We start from the raw sequence: 15,753 nt of genomic DNA, 5'->3' as shown, positions 1-15,753 counted from the left end.
CCTGTTCTCCCGGAGGAGGGTGGGGACGAGGGGAGGGGCGAGTGCGCGCCAACGCCGGGTGCGTGCCCGGGGGCGCTCGGTCGCGGCGGTCGTGTCCCCGCCCTCCCTCAGCCTTGAGAGCCCCCCGAGCTGCGCTGTGGGGTGACGGGACCGAGAGCAGTTCCTTTCCCAGGCCCCGGCGCGGGGGAGACGTGAGCGTGCACACGTACACACATAGCAGGGGAAGAGGCGCTCCAAGCGGCGCCCAACTTTCTCCTTCCCTCCGCGGGCCGGGGGAGAAAGTAACCCGGGCTATCCCCACCCGGCGGTTCTTGGGGAGGGGGCCAAACAAGAAAAGGGAGGAGATGGAGATAATTTCCCCGGATTTAGTTTTTTTGTCTTTGTTTTTGTTCTCACCACTTCCATCAGATGACTGGAGAGTAAAAGGGAACCCAGAGCGGGGTGGCGAGCAGCGCTTTGAGAAAATGCAGGAGTGTGTTTGGAGACGCGTAAAGTTGTCTTTCAAGCTCTGGCCTCCGGGCACGCGATGCTCTGTGGCGGGCTGACTCAGGGCTGCCTTGGGCCTCCCTGCCAGCCTCCTGGAAATGATGCAAGTCCCGACTGTCACCTGGATCCCTGCAGCCCAGCCTGGAATGCGTCTGGATCAGGGGAAGGACGAGAAACGACACTCCAGGTGTTGCATGGCCCACCAAAGCGGGAAGATAGGGCAGTTGCTCAGAGCAAATACTATATCTAGTACTTCTCCTCCTATCTTCAATCGTGGGGTTCTTTTTAATGCAAAGTGTCACAAAGCCAGGAATTCCCATGTGTGCTCAGTTGGCCCACAGCATCATTGTGCCCGGGAAACTGCTTCAATTTATTAAGTCCTCTGGGCTGAGAATCTCACTGAATTCCAAAAGGCGGAAAGAGGAAACTTTCCCAACCCGATGCGGGTGTGACGCGAGCCAGGGGCCCGAGGGACTCTGTCCCAGAGCAGACCGTCCCCCTTTAACAGCAACTGGAGCTTGGATTCGCGTTTATATTCTACAGTCCTTTCGACCATTGCCCTGGAGCACCCGCACACGCACGCATCTCCGGCCGCGCTCACACACACTCATACACACGCACGCAAACGCGTGGCCGCCGCCAGGTCGGCAACTTTGTCCGGCGCTCCCAGCGGAGCTCGGCTTCCTCCTGATGTAGTTGAGCGCAGGCCCCGCCTCCCGGCCGTGTTGTCAAAAGGGCCGGGGTCTCGGATTGGTCCAGCCGCCGGGACAACACCTGCTCGACTCCTTCATTCAAGTGACACCAGAGCTTCCAGGGATATTTGAGGCACCATCTCTGCCATTGCCGGGCACTCGCGGCGCTGCTAACGGCCTGGTCACATGCTCTCCCGAGAGCTACGTGAGGGCGCTGGGTAACCTCTATCCGAGCCGCGGCCGCGAGGAGGAGGGAAAAGGCGAGCAAAGAGGAAGAGTGGGAGGAGGAGGGGAAGCGGCGAAGGAGGAAGAGGAGGAGGAGGAGGAGGGGAGCATAAAGGATTCAGGTCTCCTGGCGGGAGGTTAATACCAAGAGCCATGTGTGCCGAACGGCTGGGCCACTTCATGACCCTGGCTTTGGTGTTGGCCACCTTTGACCCGGCGCGAGGGACCGACGCCACCAACCCACCCGAGGGTCCCCAAGACAGGAGCTCCCAGCAGAAAGGCCGCCTGTCCCTGCAGAATACAGGTAAGTGCATGTGCCCCCGCAACCGGGAGCTACTGGGAGAGGACACCGTGCACCCACGCGGCGCGCCCCAGGCGTTTCGCCGGGAGCCAGGCGCCCACCCACGGCCACGCAAACTCTTAGGATGGCACGGGACGTGCAAAGGGAAGCGCGAGGCAAGGCGAGGTCCGCGCCGGGCTCCGAGCGCCCGGAATCTGCACGTGCTAGCAAGGGTGATGAAATGGCTGGGGCAGGACTTGTTGCTGTCCTCCCCAGGGTCGAGGGGAAATGAGGCAGCGTCTGACGCTGGCAGCGCCATCTCCCGCCCCCGAGTCCCGGGTCCGGTGCAAAGCGCGCTTCATCCCGGCCGGCACGCGGGAGGCACAGAGGGTCCCCGGAGCTGGGCTGCGCCCTGCACCCGGAGAACTTCTCTTCCCAGCCTGACGGCCTCAGTAAGAGTGCCGCGTCTTCCCCCTCCTCAAAAGATGCCCGACATCCCAGAACTTTGCCGGCGAGACAGATGGCACTGCGAACTTTCCCCCTGGGGGCACTGCTTTCGGAAGGGAGCGTGGGGGCGGCGCAAAGCGTACCTCCGCGGTGCTGCTGCCATCCCCAGCTCCTGGCCAAGTCAGCAAGCCAAGAAATGGTGACATGACCCGAACCGTGCGCCTCCTCTGCTCGACCGGCTCTTGGCTCACCAGCAAGCTACAAAGCAGAGCCAGGCGTGCAGGGCACGGGGCTGGCCCTTTTCCCAGCTCGGAAAGAGAAAGAAAATCTGCTTACAGCTCCTTCGCTCCACGACCCCTCCCCCGACTTTGGGGGGCCGTGTGAACGCGGCGGCGTGCGTGCGCTCACCGCACGAGCAAGAATGCACGAGTGCCCATTAGGGACGCCCCAAGTGAGTGAATCGCGGCCCTGCGCGGTCCTGCCCCGGCGGCACGTGGGGTCTTACGGAGCCTGTCACCTCCACATGCTGGGGCCGGCACCCCCACTACCCCGAGACCCTCGCCCACCCTCCCCCTCCTCTGGCGCTTCCTCTGAGAACTGAACGTGATTCTCGGTGGTTGGGGACCCTCAACAATAAACGCCCCTCATTCTCTCGCTGGATTTAATCTGATGCGGATTATCTGCTCCGACCCCGCCCTTCTTCCAAAATATACTTTTCTGATGTAATTTTGTGGTTGGTTTAAATCAGAGACTTGGGTAGTGGGAAGGGAGGGAAGAGGTTTTGCACGCTGCAGCCTGACAGTTAACTTCCTCCGTCTGCCCTTTCCGAGAGAGGAATGGGGGCCACGTTCGGTGAAGAGCTGCAAGCTCCCTCCGGGGCAGAGGGAGCTCTAGGGGATTGGGTGAGATACCTCACCCCATCCCTAATTAAAAGGAGCCTGCAACCGCGGATAGTGGCGTTTCTGAAGGCTTGCCCACATCTGACTCCACTCCTAAGCCTGCTAGCCAACCGCAGCTTCCCTAGCTGGTATTTTAATGCGAAGGGTTGGGAGGCACTGCCTTAATAGGAATTTTGTTTTGATTTTTAGGTGTTGAATCATAAAGCTGAATTGAAACTGCTTTTTAGATGCTGTCATTTGGGTGTCAGGAAGCAAATGGCTGTAATTTAATAGCAGCAACTTCTACAGATCAAGTAGAGAAGGGTACTTCATTGATGAAGTACAGTTCGACTCAAAATTTTATTTTTGTCTGTGGGTTTAAAAAGCTGAAATATATTTTGCTCTCAAACTAAGTATTGCCACAAATACTTTAATAAAATGGAAAGGACGAAAAGGAGGAATGCTCAGACCAGCCTTCTGGTTGTAATTTTTGTAATTTTCGGCTCTTTTCTACAAATATTTACAAATAGAGATATTTTTCATGAGTAGATTAAAGGAGGAAATTTTGTTTCCCAGGCTTTTTCGGTCTTGAAATAGTCATTACTAACTCTTTTTTCCTCCTTAAATTTTCCTTGAGTTGTTACTAACTTTTATTTCAAACGACCTCTCTGCATTGCCCAGCGTGGGTTAGAGTTTTGTATATATTTGTATGTGATTTTCCTTTTAGCGGAGATCCAGCACTGTTTGGTCAACGCTGGCGATGTGGGGTGTGGCGTGTTTGAATGTTTCGAGAACAATTCTTGTGAGATTCGGGGCTTACATGGGATTTGCATGACTTTTCTGCACAACGCTGGAAAATTTGATGCCCAGGTAAAAATCCATCCAGAGCATGAAGAATGTTTGGGGTGAGCGTACATGATTGAAATGTTCATTGGAAAGCCTTGTTAACCAACTTCCTTTGCTGTTCCTTGTGGTGTGTTTTAGTGCTTGCAAGCAACAGTCTAGGTATAAAACATTATTCCAGTGTCTCCCCTCTGCACTCATAAGCTGTGTCTACACAGGCAGGGTGGACTGGAGACCAATGTCTTAATAAATAATAAACACCTTGTGAGGGGACACGCTGTGTCTGGCCACCCAGAACTCAGTCTCCAAAGCCCATTGCATGAGAGGTAGGGGCAAGAACCCCCAGTTATACATTTCAGAAGCCATTTTCACCTACTAGGGAAATGAGACACAAAGTGTGTAGAAATCCGTCATGTGGTGTGTGTGCAGGCAACCCAAATAACTCAGGACCTCTGAAAGAGCAGACTTCTATTCCTCCTGAGTAGCAGATCCTTCTCTCCCAACCTGTCAGGTCAAAACCCTGATCGAGTCCTTCAATTCCACACTTTTCTTTTGCTCTGTATAATAAATATAGTCAGGGCCTGACCCACTTCGGTTATCCCAGGGCCCCAAGGGCAACGTGGAGTTGCTGCTCAGGGCAAGACAGGAACACAACAAGCCACCTATGGCTCCAGTGCCAACAACACAAATTCATTTTTAGATGGCGTGTGGCTTCAGACTCACCTTCTTCGTGTTCTCCCTGGCCACTTATATGCCCTGTTGAAATGCCCTCTTACTATATCTCAGAAACCTCTCTCCTGGTTCATTGGAGAGCAATGCCAACATTTGGAGGTGGCCATCAGTTTAGGTGAGATTTATGGATGTCACCAGTCCCCATCCATGACATACAGTAGTGAGCCTGACAAAGCAGTGCCTGGGAACAAGGAAGGGAGGTGATGACAGGGCAGGCAGCCTAAACTGCAGAGGATGTGCAGTGGCCAGAGGGGAAACTGAAACCAGGGAAGGAAAGAGGTAGAACTTTGAACTCCTTGAGGCTCCCTAATAAAGCATCACTCTGGATTAACGGGAATTAGGAAACGTAATAGGAAATCCGGAGGAAAGACGTGTATTTAAGGGCAATCCCACAGGATGTCAGGGAAGAATACCAAGAACAGATTGCCACAGCCCTCGCATAAATTCATCTTCCTCTTTTTTTCTCAACCAACAGGAATATGTTCTCAAGTTAGAGGCATCCCTTTCAAGTCGATGCTCAGCACATAACTGCTTAATAAACGGGCACACCCTGCCCTCCATTCCATTTGGCTCTGGCTAGAGAGTCAAAAGAGAGGGGGCCACGGGGAGGGTGCTCAGGCCACATGGTTTTTCAGAGATCCGATGCTATCTGTAGACATTTCTATGGCTGCTAAAGAGAGAACCAAAATAAATGTGCTGGCTGGCTTCCCATTTCCAACCTAAACCCATTTACTTTCTCAACTCAGTGACTTCCGGGTCTGTCTAAAAACAGAGGGGTGACCTCTCCGACGACAGCTCGTTTCTATAGTAATGTGGGGTGTGGGGATTCCTGGGTAGGCATCCCACAATGCCTCCGGGCCGCGGGAGGTTGATAAGGGAGCAGCACCGAGCTTGCCTCCAAACCCCCAACAGCTGTCTCCTTTCTAGGATAAGCACAATCAAACGGGGTTGCCAGGAAAGAGAACTGCAGGCCAGATGTATGCCTGGCTGCCTTCGCCACTCGGAGGCAGGGAGTGTGGGGGAGGGGCCGCCAGTGCGGCAGTTCAGACTCCAGATGCTGCCAGGCAGGGTGCCAGGCCGGCCTTTTAGAGGCAATAATCCGAACAGTTTAAAGGAGTAGAGTCATTTTCAAAAAGGAAAAGAACGCTCTTCCTGGTAGGGTAGGAGGAGACAAGGGTATAGATTTGGGGCGTGGGAGGCACTGAGGCAGAAAGGGAGGCACAGTCAGCAGTCAATCTTGGTGTCGCCCCTGGAATCAATAGAGAAAGGAAAAGTGTGAGATTTGGACATGCAGGCACCTTCCACCTAGGGGAAACTGCTTGTGAGAACCGTGAAGGATTTATGGATTTGTGTCTGGCCAAATTCCGTTTGTGTTCCAGAAAAGTTGTCACCAAACAACCAGCACGGGGCTACCTGAGAGACACATAGCCACCGAAGCCCCCGTTGGAGGGAAACTCACAGAGTAGCTGGGGAGGAAGGAGGAAGATGTGTTAGTCTACAGAATGAACATCCCTTGTTGCCAAGTGCTGGGGGTGTCATGTCACTCTGGACATGCCTTCTGATGTGGCATTGCCTGTCACCTGGGAGGACCTCCATCTCTGGCGGGGCCTTGGGTTCTGATGTCAGGAATATCCTGTGTAAGCCCAAGAAGGGCTGAAATGTCCAAGCGTGTAATGAGGTCTCCTGCTTTCTGCCCCTCTCTCCCTTCTCCTGCCTGTGTGTTCTCAGGGCAAGTCATTCATCAAAGACGCCTTGAAATGTAAGGCCCATGCTCTGCGGCACAGGTTCGGCTGCATAAGCCGGAAGTGCCCGGCCATCAGGGAAATGGTGTTCCAGTTGCAGCGGGAATGCTACCTCAAGCACGACCTGTGCACGGCTGCCCAGGAGAACACCCGGGTGATAGTAGAGATGATCCATTTCAAGGACTTGCTGCTGCACGAGTGAGTACTGCCCCACAGAGGGCCTGGGGTGGAAGGGCCACCCACCAAGGACGGCAAGGTGTATGGGAGGAGAGCCGCGTTGCTTCTAGAGGTTGAATGCCTGTCAAATGGAGGTTTCCATTTACTTCAGAAAGCTACCCTGACTCTCCTAAAAGGCCCCTTTCCTGCTGGCTTTCAGGAAAAGAGAGAATTCCCTCATCAGTCTCAAAATCACAAGCAACAGAAATGGAAATCGTTTTACTAAGAATGAAATGTGTCGATTCAGAAATGCTCTTCATCTTCCCCTTAGCCAAGAACCCACTAGCTCTCAGAATATTCTGAGTAGCTGTAGAGGTGTCCTTACTGACAGCAGATTGCTAATAACATTGGTTGAATATTTACCAAGTGCCAGGCACTGGGCTAAGAGCTCCTTGTGAATTTTTCACTTGATCCTCACAACAGCCCTTGTCACCTCCATTTGACAAATGAGAAAACTGAGACTCACTAAGGCAAAGCTCACACAGCTAGTGACAGGCAAAGCCAGGCTTGGGACCTGACTCCAGTCTGCTGAGCAGTCTGGCTCCAGAACCTATACTCTCAAATGCCGAAAACAGAGCTATTAGATGTTTTTCCTGCCTCCTTAAGTTTCCTTTCCCTTAGAAGGTTGAGTTCACCTTCTCTAATACATTAGTGCCCTCTCAGAAAAATGCAAAACAAATGCCAAAAACTTTAATCAGCTAAACGCTTTTATGCCAAAACAAGGAAATGTGAACTTACTTATTCCAATACTTGAAATTCAATGATAAAATCAGGATGCATCATTCCTTACAAAATATTTCCGCTATAGGATCCTAAATTTTGCAGCATGGTAAAGCACGTTGGTACACAATTGTTCCTAACATGAGGCAGGGCCAGGAGCCCCTAAAGATGAATTTTTTTGTTAATATTGACAATGGCTCTTTCCTCAGAGACACAGGGCAGAAAGAAAGCCACTAGCCAAGCAGTTTCGTACAAGTCATTACCAGTTTGATGGCACTGTTGGTCTCTCCATGGTGACTCATTGAGCCAAATCAGTATAATTTTATGAACTCTTGATCCTCAGTTTGTGCCACAACCTTCTTCCAGTTATGTCCCTACCACACCAACACCACTCAGATGACAGAGAACAGCAACCACCTCCTGTCTCTTTCCACTTGGTTGTAAGGTCATAGGCATCTTGCAACACCCTTGGTACAGTGTTAGAATCATACAATTCATGGCAAAACTCTGCAGGAAGCTCTTGCCAAAAGCAAATTAATATTGTATTTTCCTTGAATTAGGCTAATGCCTTACAAAATATTTTTTATCCTTCAAATATTTGTAAGGGAACAGTAGCAGCCACAGCATCATCAACAACGATAGCTGTCTTTTTTTTTTTTTTTTTTAATGTGCTAGGCCCTTGGCCAGGGCCTTTACATGGGTTATCTCATTTATCTTCCCCAAAAATGCTACAAGATAGAAATTACTATGCCCAAGAGGAGGAAAGTGAAGCTAAGACATTAGAGAACTCGCACTGAGGTTTGATTCCTGCTTTTAAGCTTCGGAATTGCTGATATACATGACTCTAGCCAGTCGTCAGGAACAGTCTTCAAACTCGCTCCCAGCCTATAGTCTCCCTGCTAGACCTGAAAGGTCTCACAGCTCCCCACATGTGGTGGGCTTCTTGTCCTTTTATCAAATATATCCCCATTACACAAGGAGAACACTCTAAAATTCCCTTCCTTCAGGTGCCTCTGGAAGAGACAAATGCCCCATGGCTAGGAAATGCCATGAGCTTCACTCACCTCCAGCCCTGTCCCCCATTAGAGAGAGTTTGCTGGCCTCAGGAATGGGTGGGTGATGGGGCCCATTCCTAGTTTATAAGGCTATAATGCATACCTGGAGCACAGGAAGACTATCTTTCTTGGAGAAAAGTATTCTTTGGGAAAACTGAAGGTTGGAAGTCCCGCCCCCTCCCCTTAATTCAGTAGAAGGTAAAACCTTCTTCTAGTGTCTCCTTCTTGGGAATGTGGCCCTCGGGGCCATGGTCTCCTCACACCATTCAGAATGAGCCTATGACCCCCTACCCCAGCCTGCTCTGGAAATGCAGGCAGCCCATATAAGAAGCCTGGTCACATGCTGTTCCTCTTACTTCCCCCTAAGTCATCTCTAGGCAGGGGTCTCCACTAACTCCAGCTTCCCAAAAGCCCCCATTACCTTTCCTTCTGAAGCCATGATGTGGCAGTGCATCGACTTATACTTCTAGCTGAACTGCCTGCTTCTTAGTTTTGTTTTTTTTTTCAAGCATCTTAACTGATTTAAGTATCTTATCAGTCCCCAAATATCAAGAAGGTCATTTCCGAATGTGTGGTATTGGTCAAAAAAATAAAAAAAGAGAACTGAATTTGCTTTTCACTTTAGAGATGAGGAAATCACAGTCACCCCAGAATCTGCACCACCCCATTCTTCAACCCAACCCCCATCCACACCAGAATACTCACCCCAATTAATGCTGCTCTTTTAAGCTCTTCCTCTCTGCTCCCCTCACCCCTTCCTGCCCGCCCCACTTTCTGCATAGCATCTGTCTCCCCTAGCTGCAGCCGGCCTGGCTTGACCCCCACTCCCCGTGTTGCTGGGTGCTGGCAGGCTCCAGGCACATCCCCCTCCAAGTATTTTTTAAAATCCTTTAGCTTTGCTGACACCCAGTTGAACGAGCTGGACTTTGTCATTAGACACGGGCTGAGCTTGCAGCCTGAGAAGGCACCATGCCAGCTCGGAACACGGCTTAGATTAACTTGGTTCGGCACACACACCCCTCCCCGCAGTTCACAGCTTCCTCCTGGAGAGAAAGAGGGCCAAGGGCAGAGGAGAGCATGGGCTCATCCAGGCTTCTCGGATCCAGATCCACCTTGGGCTTCTGGGGGCTCATCTGGCAGACAGAACACCCTGGCAGAGAAGGCGAAAGAGAGACAGTCTGTATATCCCCAAGACAGCCCTCCCCTTAATCTGGGGCAAGAAGCTTGAAGACAGCATCCAGTTAGTATCTCAAAAAGACAGACACTCACCCCTGCAGTGTGCTCATCTAGCCCTGGTGCCGTGGCAGGCACAGTCAGGTGCTAAAATCCCGTTGCTGCTTTAGCAGACACACTCAGTGAACTTGAACTCCGGAGGCAGCTTCTAGTTTTCAAAAAATAGAAGAAAACAAGCACTCGTGGAGCATTTCCCTCATATTGCCTCCTGCATGCCCACCTCAGGGCAGTCCAAGGAGACAGCGTTAGGTTGTCTTGCGTTGTCAGGGGCCTGCTTTGAGGGTTTACAGCCCTTTGCCCAGCGACCATGCACAGACTTGCTGACTCCAAAGTCATCAAACTGGCCCTAAACAGCAGCTTGATCTCTATCAGCCAGAGCATTCCTCCTCTCTGCTCTGCTCTCAGCCAAGCCCTGGGCCCTGAAGCCCAGAAGTTTCCAAAAGCCACCTTCTCCCTGCTCTTCTCAGTTTTTACATCCATGAGATGAGGACAGTTCACTCAATTCCAACTTGGGGACTAATTAATAAAAATGCAGTAAACTACTTCACACATCTCAAAATACCGTCTGCTCTTTCCACATAGCAACAGCTGCCAGCTTGCAAAGAAAAGGCTCCATGGGCTGTAACGCAGCCTCTCTGGTGGCCCAGACTTAGGGAGGACAAACCAGGTTGCTCCTTATTGTGAATGACCTCACATTCCAGGGTGACTTCCCTGCTCAAGGTGATGGCCCACAGCTGCAATGCTTATGGTCAGATAAGTCAGAAACTTTGCCAGCGAGGACTGCCCAGGAATGCTGGTTAGCCATGTGAAACATTCTATACCCGCCTTGGGGGGTTTTAAAGGCCAGTGAGAAGTTAAAATAAAAGCTCAGTGAGTGACCCATGAGAGCCCATTGCTGGGGACACTCCTTATCAGATGGACCCGTAAATATAAAAAGCAGATGCTCCTGCCTTCTGCACACCTTGTCCACCCCCTGGGGTAAATTCTTCCAGCCCAAGGCAACCAGAATGGCCTGAGCAACTGGCTCTGCCCTCCAGAACTAGGCGAGTTCGTTGCACAGCGAGCTGTCTCTCAATCCAAACACGGGGTCCCCTGACCGCCAGCCTTCAACTCCAATCTAAGGAAGCCCAGACTGAAAGAATAAAGATGCGTAAATGGCCACAGCTACTCCCCAGCCTCTGCTACTGAGAGAGGGAGTCACTGCATGCACGGGCAATGACGTCCCAGGCAGGCGGTCTTCCTCCCTCCCACTTCAGCTCTTCCATACTCCTCCAGATGCAGAAGAAATGCATCCGATAACTTCAAAAACACCCTTCTTCATCTTGAGCCTAAACCCGGGGCAAATGCAAACATGGGGATAATGGTTTCTTGGCAGCTTCTCACAGAGGGCACATGGCCCTAAACCTTCATGGTTTCCTCTTCCCTACCAAAAAGAATCTTCTGTTTGGGAGTCTATGTAAGGCCCCGCACCATTTGCCTAATTATGATTCCACTGGACCCCAGAGCCATCTCCACTCTAGCTGAAACTCACCTAGTTCTGGGTGCCTTTAGGCACCCAGAACTCTCCTGCCATTATTCCCGCAGCCGCCCAGATTTCTCACCTTCCCCAGAGGGTCTTCCTTTTAGGGTCCTAAGCGCTCATCCTAAGAGCCATAAGCTCTTACCCTATGCACCTGTGAGCCTGGGACACAATGGCCACCCAATAAGTGTTGGTTGAGGCCAGTACTCCATAGACTACGAGAAAAGGCTTGAAGTCATTTGAGAGAGACCTTCCACTGGCCAAGCACTGGCCATGCCTCCTTCCCAGCATTGCCCCTACCCTCTGTGGTCCATTTGGGACTTGCTCCATTCCCAGCCTCTCTCTCTCTCTCTCTCTCTCTCTCTCTCTCTCTCTCTGCTTTCAATCTTTAGACCCTACGTGGACCTCGTGAACTTGCTGCTGACCTGTGGGGAGGAGGTGAAGGAGGCCATCACCCACAGCGTGCAGGTTCAGTGTGAGCAGAACTGGGGAAGCCTGTGCTCCATCTTGAGCTTCTGCACCTCAGCCATCCAGAGGCCTCCCACAGCGGCCCCTGAGCGCCAGCCCCAGGTGGACAGAGCCAAGCTCTCCAGGGCCCACCACGGGGAAGCAGGACATCACCTGCCAGAACCCAGCAGTAGGGAGACTGGCCGAGGTGCCAAGGGTGAGCGAGGTAGCAAAAGCCACCCAAACGCCCATGCCCGGGGCAGAGTCGGGGGCCTTGGGGCTCAGGGACCTTCCGGAAGCAGCGAGTGGGAGGATGAACAGTCTGAGTATTCCGATATCCGGAGGTGAAATGAAAGGCCAGGCCGCGAAATCTTTCCTCCACACCGTCCATTTTCTTATCTATGGACATTCCAAAACATTTACCATTAGAGAGGGGGGATGTCACACACAGGATTCTGTGGGGACTGTGGACTTCATCGAGGTGTGTGTTCGCGGAACGGACAGGTGAGATGGAGACCCCTGGGGCCGTGGGGTCTCGGGGGTGCCTGGTGAACTCTGCACTTACACGTACTCAAGGGAGCGCGCCCGCGTTATCCTTGTACCTTTGTCTTCTTTCCATCTGTGGAGCCAGTGGGTGTCGGCCGCTCTTTTGTGGGGGAGGTGAACCAGGGAGGGGCAGGGTAAGGCAGGGCCCCCGGAGCTGGGCCACACAGTGGGTGCTGGGCCCCGCCCCGAAGCTTCTGGTGCAGCAGCGTCTGGTGCTGTCTCCACGGAAGTCAGGGCGGCTGGATTCCAGGACAGGAGTGAATGTAAAAATAAATATCGCTTAGAATGCAGGAGAAGGGTGGAGAGGAGGCAGGGGCCGAGGGGGTGCTTGGTGCCAAACTGAAATTCAGTTTCTTGTGTGGGACCTTGAGGTTCAGAGCTCTTGGCGGGGGTGGGGGGAGGAGTGTCATTTCTATGTGTAATTTCTGAGCCATTGTTCTGTCTGGGCTGGGGGGGACACTGTCCAAGGGAGTGGCCCCTATAAGTTTATATTTTAACCACTGCTTCAAATCTCGATTTCACTTTTTTATTTATCCAGTTATATCTACATATCTGTCGTCTAAATAAATGGCTTTCAAACAAAGCAACTGGGTCATTAAAACCAGCTCAAAGGGGTTTAAAAAAAAAAAAAAACAGCCCATCCTTTGAGGCTGATTTTTGTTTGTTTGTTTGTTAAGTTCTATTTTAAAAGCTATCAGACTGCGACATAGCCATACATCTGACTGCCTGACTCGCACTCCTGCCCACTTGGGGGAAATCTTCCACCCAGAGGAAAATGCACACATGGGGAGTACAGTTGACAAATTTCCCTTAGGGTTTTGTTATCTCACCTTGACCCTCAGCCAAGATTGGTAAAGCTGCGTCCTGGCGATTCCAGGAGGCCCAGCTGGAAACCTGGCTTCTCCATGTGAGAGGATGGGAAAGGAAAGAAGAGAATGAAGACTACTTAGTAATTCCTATCAGGAAATGCTGACCTTTTACATAAAATCGAGGAGACTGCTGAAAATATCTAAGGAACAGGATTTTCCAGATCCTAATTGGAAATTTAGCAACAAGGAGAGGAGTCCAAGGGGACAAATAAAGGCAGAGAGAAGAGACAGAAATAAAAATACGAGGAAAGGAGAGTGAGGATTTTCATTTAAAGTCTCCACAGTGAGTTTCTTGGGTTATTTAAAACATCACCTAAATAGGCCTTTTCTTCCTAATAGGCCATCAAATTAAAGCCTATCCTTTCTCAAGCAGGAGCTGGTATTGTAGGGAGTGGCCTGGTATTCTGGGCTGGGCTCTTCTGGAGCAGGGGTCGGCAAACATTGTCTGCAAAGGGCCAGATAGTGAATCCAGTACTTTCAGTTTGGCGAGCCATGAGGTCTCTGTCGAAACTACTCAACTCTGCCATCCTAGCACAAAAGCAGCCACAGACAACACACAAACGAGAGGGCTTGGCTCCCTTCCAGGAAGATTTATTTAACGGCCCCCAGCTGAATTTCACTCACAGGACACAGTTTACTGATCTCTGTTCTAGTGAGTGGGCCAAAAAGCATATGCATCCTTATCTGTCAACTCCTCAGCTCTTCCTCAAGGCAACCTGAAGCCAGACACCAAGAAACTAAGTGTATCTGCTCTAAAATGACTTGTTCCTGGGGAATGCCTTCAACCAAAATGCAGCTAGTATTTCTATGACCCAAATCCAATCCCAGTCTTTCTTGATCCATGCTGGGATGGGGAAGAATCATTGGTTGGGGGAGGGGAGGAAACCCCACCTCCAACCCCCGCCACCGGGCCCCCCAGCACCCAGCAAGATCTGGGCCTGCAGAGAACAGAAGAGCTGGTGCACTTAATCCAGCTCTGCCCTTGGGGGGAGGAGGACCTGTGTGTCAGGCTCTGCCATGGGAACGAGTGTAAACCGTGGCCGTCTCCTGCAGTGAGCCACCACGGCAGGCACGTTGACTGTTTTACTGACATCACTCAAAAGCTAAAGCAATAACATTCTCCCGCGTTGCTGAGTCAGCTGTTCATTTGTCCGCCAGCTCCTGGACTGGATGTGTGAAAGGCATCACTTTTCCATTTTCCTCCGTGTAAATGTTTTATGTGTTCACCTACTGATGTCCCATTTGTTGCTTCTATTGTAAATATTTGTCATTTGTATTTATTATCTCTGTGTTTTCCCCCAAGGCATAAGATTGCTTACTGTGTTCATTTGAGCCCATTTACTGATCTCTGTTGTATGTTTTTCACGCCACTGGTTTGTTTTCTTCTCAGAAGTCAGGTAGATAGCATTTCAATCCCGTCCCTAATGTTACTGGAAGCATCCAATAGTATTTATTGCTCAGGGTCTTCTGCTCCACACTGAGGAAGGTCCAAATTTCTGTAAGCATTGATTGAGACATTTGCACAATCTAAAATGTGGGCAAAGTAGTCATTAAAAATACACCCTCTACTTGGGCTTTATACTGCATACAAATTTACTCACGAGCCTTCCTTTGAGGAAGGATGTGGATCTCCAAATAAAGATTTAGTGTTTATTTTGAGCTCTGCATCTTAACAAGATGATCTGAACACCTCTCCTTTATATCAATAAATAGCCCTGTTATTCTGAAATGAGAGGACCAAGTATAGTAAAATGCTGACATCTAAAACTAAATAAATAGAAAACACCAGGCCAGAACTATAGTCAGACACACACAAAGGGAGAAATTTAAACTTGAACCAAGTAAAAGGCTTCACGGAAATAGCATGGAAAAACAATGCTTCCAGTGGCCACTTCCTAAGGAGGAACAACCCCGTCTGATCTCAGAATTGGCACCACGTGAGCTTGCTAAGTCATAATATCTGTTTCTGTTACGGATTTAGGCAACAGGACCTGTACATTGTCGCATTGCATTATTTTTCTTCAAGCATTAATAAAAGTTTTAAATAAATGGCCTCCACGTGAGTAGCATCATTGTCTGAGAGGGTCATTGATGTCCAATGCTTGGGGGCACAGCTGTGAGCAAGTGGACTTGTATGTCAAGAGAATTCTATGCTTCTGTGGATGTTCAGCCTACAAGGAGAGAAGCCAGATGAAGAGGTCCACCCTGGGCTTCTCCTCCATCAGAGGGACTCTGTCCAAGCCTCTGCCTGAGTCACTCAGACAAGGAGGAGAATAAATTTCACACAGTCGGCCTGGAAGTACCACCTCCACACCCCATTAGGGAGGTCCTCAAGGCTCACTCTGGTCTCACCTTTGAGTCTGCCCTGTGGCCTGGCCACCCCTTCTCTGAGACTGAGCCTGCAGCAGGCACCACCAGTTTAACAGCTGAGTGGCCTGGCACACACAGAAGCCCACTGCCTCTTCCCCAGCTCTTGCTCACAACAACAGAACAGAGCTAGAGCCCCTGGTTTACGCAATATGTGCCGCTGTTGGTGTACCTACTACATGCCAGGCACCACAGTAGGCATTTTGCATGCGTTATGTCATCCTCATTACGTCCCACAAATAATAGGCATCATCATCCTCATTCTACAGGTGAAGAAACTGAGGTACAGCCTTGTCCCAAACTGTGTGGCTAGTGAGTGGGGTGGGGTCTGACCTCAAACTCAGATCAGGACTCCTATGCCCACACACCTTCCCCGACTTGAGGCCTAGAATCTCCACTTTAAGTTTATTTTTAAGTTAAACCCATCAGTGTTATTCCTATTTTACACGAGGCTTG

General features: G+C 50.7%; 1 protein-coding gene across 1 annotated transcript; it reads left to right on the top strand.

Moving 5' to 3' along the window:
* The first annotated feature begins 249 nt into the window (after positions 1-249).
* Positions 250-14,983, top strand: STC2 (stanniocalcin 2). The gene is made up of 4 exons (XM_017859290.1): positions 250-1,707; positions 3,736-3,878; positions 6,312-6,523; positions 11,461-14,983. Exons 1-4 carry the CDS (start codon positions 1,557-1,559, stop codon positions 11,861-11,863), a joined length of 909 nt encoding a protein of 302 aa, XP_017714779.1. The 5' UTR covers positions 250-1,556; the 3' UTR covers positions 11,864-14,983.
* The last annotated feature ends 770 nt before the right edge of the window (positions 14,984-15,753 follow it).

The sequence above is a fragment of the Rhinopithecus bieti genome, unplaced genomic scaffold, assembly GCF_001698545.2.
Source record: "Rhinopithecus bieti isolate Rb0 unplaced genomic scaffold, ASM169854v2 scaffold_49762, whole genome shotgun sequence".
Taxonomy (NCBI): Eukaryota; Metazoa; Chordata; class Mammalia; order Primates; family Cercopithecidae; genus Rhinopithecus; species Rhinopithecus bieti.
This window is presented reverse-complemented; position numbering and strand designations above follow the sequence as displayed.